This window comes from Penaeus japonicus, unplaced genomic scaffold (genome assembly GCF_977035675.1).
Source record: "Penaeus japonicus unplaced genomic scaffold, GWHDUDI00000001_assembly GWHDUDI00000007, whole genome shotgun sequence".
NCBI classification, from domain to species: domain Eukaryota; kingdom Metazoa; phylum Arthropoda; class Malacostraca; order Decapoda; family Penaeidae; genus Penaeus; species Penaeus japonicus.
Window position 1 is genome coordinate 10,869,635 of NW_028234409.1, and position 10,000 is coordinate 10,879,634.

The 10,000-nt window shown below is 33.4% G+C and overlaps 1 protein-coding gene across 8 annotated transcripts in view; it reads left to right on the forward strand.

Annotated features, from left to right (window-relative positions):
* Nucleotides 1–9,531, forward strand: part of LOC122264256 (uncharacterized) — a 12,121-nt gene extending 2,590 nt beyond the window's left edge. The window contains exons 4-8 of one of the 8 annotated variants that reach the window (XR_006224190.2): nucleotides 202–288; nucleotides 2,538–2,676; nucleotides 3,896–3,957; nucleotides 7,282–7,313; nucleotides 7,881–9,531. Coding sequence is in view for 4 of the 8 variants with exons in the window: in XM_043033057.2 (XP_042888991.1) it covers nucleotides 202–288; nucleotides 2,538–2,676; nucleotides 3,896–3,923 (254 nt within the window). In the remaining 4 variants the exon portion in view is untranslated. The remainder of the gene's footprint in view (nucleotides 1–201; nucleotides 289–2,537; nucleotides 2,677–3,895; nucleotides 3,958–7,281; nucleotides 7,314–7,880) is intronic. The other 7 variants (XR_006224191.2, XR_006224192.2, XR_015191132.1 and 4 more) reach the window with 7 other exon arrangements.
* The last annotated feature ends 469 nt before the right edge of the window (nucleotides 9,532–10,000 follow it).

The window sequence follows — 10,000 nt, forward strand, 5'->3', positions numbered from 1 at the left end:
CAATAATTTATACAATTTAGTTCTATTGTATATTCCTTTAGACTGAACATAATATTACATGAGTCACAAAACTAATTCATAATTCATATGCAGTAAAATAGGGAAACTGAAAACCTTCAATTGATTTGTTCACTTCATTCAAACATGGGACGTTTTTTTGACAATGTAAATTATATAGCATCAGAGAAATAATATTTCCAGGTTTAGAACCAGACATGTCACCAGACGAACAGGAAGAGAAGGCACGGCTCATATCACAGGTGCTGGAGCTGCAGAATACGCTTGATGGTGAGTAAGAACAGAGAACTCTGCTGGGAAGGGAAAAGTTGGAGTTAGGCCCGTAGTAAAGAACCTGTCAGGTGTGGGCGTCGGGGAAATGTGACGGGTGTCGGGTGTAGGGCACCCGTCCGCACGTTTGCTAGTAAAGAACATGTGTCGGTGGGTTTGGTTGTCAGTGATGCCAACCTGCTCAATGAGACGTATAGATCAGACGATATTGGTAGCCTTGATCGATGTAAACAACACCTGAGAGCGCACAATTGAAAAAGAAATATAATTTTAATTATCATATTTCATGGTTCATTCACAAAAAGCCTACTTTGTTTATCTTTCTATAATGAGACGTATAGATCGGACGATGTTGGTAGCCTTGATCAATGTAAACAACACCTGAGAGCGCGAAATTGAAACATGAATATAATTTTATTTATCATATTTCATGGTTCATTCACAAAAAGCCTACTCTGTTTATCTTTCTATAATTATTAACAGCTATTAATTATATTATTTTATTTTATAAATTGCATTAGTTTGCAAGGTAAGCACTGATATGTTAATCATTACTACACAGCAATAATCACTAACACATAATGATGAACCAGCCATTCATTGTATTTGGATAGACAATATGCACATTTTAAATCATTAGAAAAGTTTAGCAAGCACCACATACAAATATTATGTGTTATCTATAATTACGTCATCATATTAAAAAAAAGGTCATGCTTGGAATTCACTCTATTATTTTCCCATAATAGTCTTTTATAGTCATAAAATCATTTACATGAATATCAAAACAAATTAATCATGATCATATCGAAGACAGAATCATGTTTACTATACAATGAATCCTGAAATACAAATCGATCTTTTAAGTCTCGTAAACAAAAGATACAGATTTGTTTTTGACCAGACAATTAGATAATTTATATTAATAAAATTACATAATATGCACTATATTATATAATATAAAAATAACGATGATGTCCTACCAAAAACAAGCTCTTTATATTGACGAGTATATCTGTGGGGAGGGGGAAGGCACCCGAGGAAAATTCCCGAGGTTCCAATACTAATTTTCGGAAATCCCATTTTCTTTACTGCGAACACTGGACGGGTAACCCATCATATGTTCTTTATTACGGCCCTTAAAACAAGAACCTGTTCTAATAAAAAAAAAAATATTGCTAAACTCTCCTCAGTCTTTCCAAAGAGAACAGGAACTTCAGATTGGTGCAGTGAAATATCTTTATGGCTTGGTGAAATTTTTGTTTTTTATAGACATGTAATGAAGTTCATGTAAATTTTGCTAGATGTGTGAGGCCATTTCTTATAGCAAAAGGGTTATTCATGGCAGTTTCAGAAGTACTTGCTCAGAATTCAGGGCTTGGAACTTTTTCAATTCAAATTGCTGAATAGATCTGGGGGTGAGATCCATCAGTCCTGAACATGGAATAAAAAGTTATTTGTGCCAGTAAAGTACTAGTCTTTAAAAAGGTTCAATTATTTATCTCTTTGCATATATATAAACATGACACATTTTTGGGGGAATGACTTACCGTTACCTACAGTTAGTACCAGGAAGTAAAAAGGCAGTTGTGGTTTGAATATTTTCAATATTTACTCCTCCAGCAGTTTTGTTAAGTCTCAGGAAATCCTATGGTCATTTTTGGGGGATTTGAAATTCACATTCTTTTTTCTTGTTGTTTTGAGTAGAATTTTTGATAGGTAATTCAGGTAATAGGTAATAGGTAGTAATAGAGTAATTCAGCTCACAAGACGAAAAAGGAAAACATGTTCTGAAGGAAACAACTTTTTTTCTCTTCCTATCAAAAAAAAATGGAAATGAGTCATCAAATTATTTCAAAGACAGAACCTAGGGATTCTAAATTGAAAGAAAGTTTGATTATATTTATTGGGCAACTAAGTTAAAAAGAAACTATAGAAGTGCCATCAAGTTATTTAGAACTCTGATCAAAATTTTAAACATTAGAGTGAAATAGTATTTGCTGATATATGACAGATGTCTCAGTTCCAAGATGGGCCACATATTAAGATGTCCAGCCTGGGTTGGGCATCTTTAGGTGTGGGTTTTCTATTATTTTCAAGATTTATCGTAGATAATATATCAGCTTATATCAGCAATACTAATTAACATTTGATTCAATAGGTCATCATATCTGAAGGAATACATAGCTTTTACTTTCAACGAAAGGAAACAATTGCTTCTAGAAGCATTAAAGAAAACCCTTTTTCAGATCTCTCCCAGCGAGTGGACAGTGTCAAGGAGGAGAACCTGAAACTGCGATCGGAAAACCAGGTCCTGGGACAGTACATAGAAAACCTCATGTCGGCCTCTTCAGTATTCCAGTCAACATCGCCCAAAACTAAGAAAAAGTAAGAGGACATATTCATTGTCAGAACTTTTGACTTTCATTCTTACTCTCACTTACTTCCGCTCTTACTTTCACTCTCATTACTACTAGTAGTATATTGGTGCTCTCACTCTTATTATTTCTCTTTGTTTTCTTAACACGTACTCTCTCTCTTAAGTCCTAATCTTACTTTTACTCATATTCCCAATCTCTCCAGTACTCTCTCTCTTTCTCTCTTGTTCCCTCTCTCACTGTTACTCTCTCTTACTCTATCACATTCTGACTCTCTGCTGTCACACTCATTCATTTTTTCTACTTTCTCTCTCATTTCCTCCTTTCTATTTTACTTGCTCTTGCCCTTTTGATTCTTTCTTAAAGCAATCACTTAGAAATTAAAGTAAGGAAAAGTAATTTCTTTGACACAAGTTCTGCAGCTTGAACCAGAAATCCTGTCTCAGATTTCTTTGAGGGAATCCTAAAGTATATTTTTCTTTCTTTCTTTCCTTTTGAGTTATCATAGAATAAAATGTCTCTCCTCAGGACATTTTTTTCATATTTTCACTAAAGTTGATTTATGGGAATGCAAAGATGTTTGGAGACTAAGATAGTTCATCAGAGCAAAATTGATTAACCTTTCCTTATATTTATGCACAAATAAGGAATATCAAAGTACATTAATTCTTCATTAGATGTATATATAAAATAAAGATAGATTTTAAAAATAGGGCAAAATTCTAATTTTTACATTAATCTCCTCAATGTATGATGATTGAAAAGGTAGAGATGATATTTGGAAAAGGACAAATAAGTTATAAATATCTCTGAAAGAATATGAATAGTGAAAGTGATGCTGTTGATTTTACTTAGATGTAAGAGTATCAGGAAAGTAATACATTGTTTAGGCTTTTAGGCAAGATGTCGTTGAAAGTTTATTCATTGATAAATCTTGTGAAGATGCTAAGAGCTTGCTGATGTTGCAAACTTTTTCCTTTATGACTGAAATGTTTAAATTGGGATATTGGTTTTTCTGCTTACTTTACTTACTGAGGCACCAGCCATCAGATATTACCTCATGGGATAATGAATCCACAGTACTCATGACAGTCATGTACTCTACATAATACTCTACATAATAGACTTTCTTCTAGGATTGTATATGAGGTTTTGTTTTCCTTTTTTTATATATTGAAATTGATGGTTTATATTTCTTGAAAGGGAGCATAATCACCGTTTCCTTGCAGTAAACAGTGGCGCCAGTTTGAAGCTTAAGATTTCTACAGATAATTATGGGAGGTTGGTGAAGGTAATGCGGTGTCTGTGCTTCTCTCAGAGCCATTTTGTTTGAGCTTTTATTTTATGGCAAGTCCAGCATAGCAGTCAAGTCCCAGTAATCATTTTTTGACTCACCCGTTGGCAGACCAGAGACTCTTAATATGCGGCACAGTCTCCTGGCATGCTCACCATAACCTGTCAAAAGCATGTAGCAGCACTTTGTGTTTATTTTAATGCGCAGCTACATTCAGGTCTGCCACTTTTGGTAATACCAAACATCTCTCTAGCTTCCCAATGTGTCACTAGCCAGCTGTATTCTAATTGTCTTTCCACTCCCCACATATACTTTTTAGACCCCCCCCTGTACTAGTGTGAGACACTTCCCCATTTGGAATAGTTACACGTTAGTTTTGAGAGTGGGTGATTGTATCAGTTTCTCATCTAGAAGATATTTTTGGTATAGTTCAGTTCATTTGTATTTGCCACATACCTCATTGGAGTCTCCCAGATATGCTTTTGTTTTGTGACAGTGTTATATTCCAGTATTTCAACAAGCAAAAGGTAGTGGTGTAATACAGTAAGTTATTATATGGCTCTCTTTCAGTATGTTGTATAAAGTTGCTATTGCCTACACTTGAAATATAATATGATGCTGATTTTTATTTACTTATTTATTGAAAGCTTGTGGCATCGCTTGATGCTTGAGTGAGATCTTGTTTTGTGTTAAGCTTCTTCCTGCTGATACAAGAAATAAGTAAACATAACTATTATTCAATATGCTTTTTAAAGGACAGTCATATATTCAGATAATAGCCATGTGAAAGAAAGTTTTTTTTATGTTAATATGTGCTATAGTAATTGATTGATGTTTCAAAAACTCTATTTGGTCAAACATTTTACTTTTGCTTTAGCAAAGAAACCTGAAAACCCTTATTAAAGTAAATTTATTGTAGCAAATTTAAAATGACTGGATAATTGCAGTAGAAATTCCAAAACAACCATAGTAACTTTGGAAAGCAACTTTACCATTGCACGCTTGAAATTATGCAGAATTTGTGGGAATTTATTTGGAGTTGAAGAAAACAGATTGAAAAAAATTGTATTCGTATTGATAATGAACGAAAACACTCATCCTTCACATACATTTGAGGAAAGATTTTATCCAGCAATTTCTCTTTATCTTTCCCCCTTTTTTTATACCAAATTATTCTCTGAAATATTGCAGTAGCTTTTTCACTATGCTTGAGGAACCACTGTGTTGCCAAATTTTTTTTTTCTTTTATTAGTTTTGGATAATGATTTTTGAAAATGTCCAACCCACTAAGACTTTCATGGACTTCATGGACTGTTAACCCTGGGTGACAAGATATCAAGTCAAGTGGTGGCAGGACCAGCCACCAGGGACAAGATATTTTGTCATGGCTATCCTCCTGGCTGGCACGGTGGGTGATCGGGCGCATAGCGCTTTGCTGCAGCCAGTTCAGGTGAATAGCCCCAAGGTGTTAGGCTTACGCGTTTGAAATATCCCAGCGTTTCAACCATTTGGAGCCAAAATAGCCCCGTTGGCAATGGGTTAAAGTATATTAGTAAGAATGTACAATTATTTATGTATGTATCCAATATATATAGACGATGTAGGTGTGTCTTTGTGTGTGTTTTAGATACAGGTACACCATCAATTTTGTAACACCCATGGTCCCAGGAGCATGCTATATTATACGTTATGCACCTCCTATATATCCTTAATGATGGAGATGTAAATGCAGATGCATTGTTCTATGAAGTGAGATTCTATACCATTTTCTAGTGCACTGTCCAATGCAGAAAAGGTTTTTGTTAGAGTCAATTGCTTAAAAATTGCATAATCAAGTGCATTCATGGGAATAGTTCCAATGCTTAGTTATGAGGATGTTCATGAACACTGACCACAAGTTTTTGGCTATAATGTTATGTAAAAGATGTCAATTAACCTGGATTTAAAGACAGAAAACATTTACATAAATTTGTATGATTCAGTATCTCACAAAAGAGAGCTGCATAAATATTTCTAGATCTTTAATCAGTGTCATATAAGAAAAAGACAAAACAGTTTATTTCATTGTCCATATTTCATACCTGTTGGTAGTACCTTGATAGTTTTCTTTAGACCAGCAGAGAAATTCCACATAACAAGTCTGTTGAGAGTTAAATGTCCTATTTATTATTATGTATGAATTTTAAAAAGGTCCTGGAAAACTGGCATTGTACCTGAAGCAAAGTTCCCTAGTTCATTAATGTTTTTATATTCTGTTCAGAGGTACAGAATTTTCCTGTTGTCAAAATGAACATTGATATTTTTCTGCCTCGTTCACTATACATTGAGTTTAATTTGTTCTGTCATAAGTCTTTCAGAATACACCAGATCAGATGAAAATCAGTAATGTTTAAATCTTTTAGCTTGATACTAAAGAGTGCCATAAGGTTACAAAGATTTTTTGATTCACAAGCTTTTTATCAGTCGTTATCACTGTGACATATTTACTTCTTATTAATGGAATCATCATTATTAACATACAACACTTCACAGCATAAAATCTTTTGAAAGCAATAATTGTTTGGTTATTCGAAAAGGCTTGCTTTCTTATTATTTTGGTTTTAAAGCTCTAGGGAAACTATTAAGAGTGGCACTTTATAAACAGTCTAAATAAAACAAAAGTCACACAGCACTCGCTACAGCTCACTTCCAAAGCCACTGAGATAACGCAAGCCCCCAGAATCCTAAAGCAAGAGAGAGAGGAGACCGTGGCACATACACACTTCCTCGGCGTGTGTATTCTTTAGATTCATTCATGTCTCTGGTCCTTGTGTAGTGTTGTTCGCGTCACCTTTTCACTCTCTTGCCTTCTTGCTCTTTGAAGAGAAACATTCAGAAGTGCACTGGAAGGAGATCAGTCCTTTTGGATCCTTTTTTATCATTGGTATGGTTTTAGGGGATGGATCACCTATATGTATTTTTGTTTGATTTTTTGGCTTGAGAACATTATTTTTATTTTATTTTTGGATAGTATGATTCTTATGTTTGTAAATTGAATATATGAATAATGGAGTATACAAAAGGTATCAAGTAGAAAATGCAAATTATTATTTTGCAAATTTTATTACTTACTTTACTATTGTGATGTTTCATAAAACAGGTATTTTTCTTCCTTTTCTTTTCTTTTTTTTCTCATTAAGCCTAATAGTGTTTCCAAAATAGTGGAATCTCCTTTTCTTTCACAGATTTTTTTTTTTTTTCCACAATATATATTTTTTCCACTGTCTTTTGGTTGTATTTTCTGTGGATTATTCAGATTTGTTTTGTTTTTGTTCCCCACAGGGCTACGTAACTTGTTACACCCAAGATAAATGGTAAGTTTATTTTATTTACCATGTACTTTTATTTTTACCCAATTTTTTTTTAGATTTTTTATAGATTTTTAGTTGTTGTTTTTTTAATGTTTTACCTGATGCAGAGTTAGTATGAGTAGTTGCTGCTTTTGTAATTGTTTGACTATATTTAGAAGAAGAAACAACATGAATGAGGAGAATAATAATGGCTCTCTTAGCTAGCGCTTTTAGTGCATAGGAAAACAAATTTCAAAGTCATGTTTCTTTAATTAGGTAGTATTATGAATTTCCTTTGCTCTCTGGGGGGGGAAGAAAAAAAGTGAAGGCTCTGCTCAAGCATCCTACGCATGGAGCATTGAAATCAGAATGCTGCAGCTGCAAACACAATTAGAAGTGTAGAAAATATGCTTTGCATTACTTGACCTTTTTTTTAAGGGAGAGACATGGCATTATTATAGGGATTTATTTTGTTTTATATTGCAATAATACTCATAGAAGCTTCATGCACTAAAACACTAGCCATCTGAACACCAGATAGTGACAGAGAACAATTGTGCATGTTCCATTAACTGGTGTACTTTGTTTCAGATCTGAACGCCTGCTTTAGCTTCGTGCAAAGTTGATGCATCACTGCTGAGCCCCATCACTGGTTATTACAGCTTTTTCCTTGAAATTTTTAAAAGTGTTAGAGTGACAGTTTGGTTTCCTGTGGAAATTTATATGTATCACAAATCTATGTATGTGTGTATATATAATATATATATCTATTATTATTATATTATTTTTTCACATCTTATTGGTCATGGTTTGATTTAATGTTCTGGAGATGCCTGGTATGTGTGATTTTGATATATAGGAATATTGCAAAATAATTCATTAGATGCTTGCACTTAACAGCAGAGGAATGAATCTTTAGAATGCAGGTAGACTTTTCTCTCTCTCTCTCACTCCAGTTTTGAAATGAAAAAGATTATTGGCAGCACTCGTTGCCAACATATCAATGATTTTATCAGTAAGGTTTTTTAATGCTAGTCTTGGTAAGAATTGCATTGTATATTAATGCATGATATCACATTTGTATTCTTTAAGTGAGAAGAAGTACCTTAATGCAGATATTTGAGTTTCAAATAAAGGAGGATGCAAAAGAAAATTAGTAAAATGAATTTCCTCTCTTAGAGAAGAATGTAAGATCTGAAATTTGAATACCATAGAAGTTCAATTTGCATATGTAGCTGTGAAACTAGAAGAAAAAACATGGTATAAAGGATGCTACATTTGTGTTAATTTACATTTAGTACTTTATAAACTGTGTTATTATAATCATATTATAATTGTTACTTGTGTTACTGTATTTGTTAATCAATTTATGAATGACTATCTATGTATAGTATAAATACGAAGAGGAAAAAGTTGAAGGAGTGGTCAATGAAAGGTATGGTGCATAGAAAAACATTTGAAGAAAATAGAGGAAATAAAATTTGCTGAGAGGACAAAAAACACAGAACATGTTTTGTCTTATCTTCTGCTTCTTCTTTTTTCTATTCTTTGATTTGAATCGTGTTTGTAAAAATATATCAATCTTTTACCGACAGACATTGGAATGTGTATTCATAATATGGGAATAGGAGAGAAAATTATTGTAGATAATAGTATTCCATGTATGAAGATTTTACTTAGCCTTGAAGACATTAAGAAACATAAAGGACATTTCTTCCTTCACTGGTTGAATGGACAAAGGAAAATGAAAATATGATAAAGTAGATTAACCTGAACTATTGGTTGTTATATATGTAAATGATTTGTTTAGAATAAAGAAAAGCTGTCCTCTTTAGATTCAAACTCTAAGTTCTAGTCATTTTGTCTAGATTCTTCAGCAGAATTTAAATTGTTCTTTTTTAAAGTGACAGCATATTTTTTGTCCAGACATTTGTTTAGTACTTGAAGTTCACATATAAACTCTTGTAGATCACTCTACTGAATTGTCATGCATTTAGTCCTGGAGGTTATCTTTAATTTTAGTAATGTAAATTTATACATTTATATTTTTACTTTTGTAGATTCTTTACCCTGATTCAGTTAACCTGAAGCAAGATATAAAAAGTCATAATAGGTTTTAAAAGAACTGAATGTTCAGTCTGATTTACATAACCTATTGAAAATCACTGAATGAGTATTGTATGTGATAGCTTATACTATGTCAACCAAAGCCTGAAATATTCAATAAAGATGATACTACAGATTATGTTGTTTTGGAATCCATTCTTCCCACATGAGGTATATTTTAAACTAATCCCCTAACGACGGATGATGTGATATCATGTCTTGGCTCGGCTGGTCTTCTCACTGGTCTTTTTGTGTAGCCAGCTCGCCAGGTGATCAGGAACCTAGTGGCTGGCCACCACCTCAGTGGATGAATAGTCCACAGCATTAGGCCTGTGCATTTCGAAATACCCTGGCATAATGACCAGGTGGAGCCAAAACAGCCCTGTTGTTAATGGGTTAAACTACTTTCCATAACTGATAATACCAGGTATGAATTGTCTATATCATTTCTTCAGAAAAAAATGTAATTTCTGCAAAATATAGCCATGAGGTAACTATTTTCACAATATCTTATCACAATTACCGAAAAAAGAGAAGGAACCAAGCATTAATTTCAAGTTGTAATGTTATTTCTTAACCCGTTAACGACGGATGATGTGTTTTTT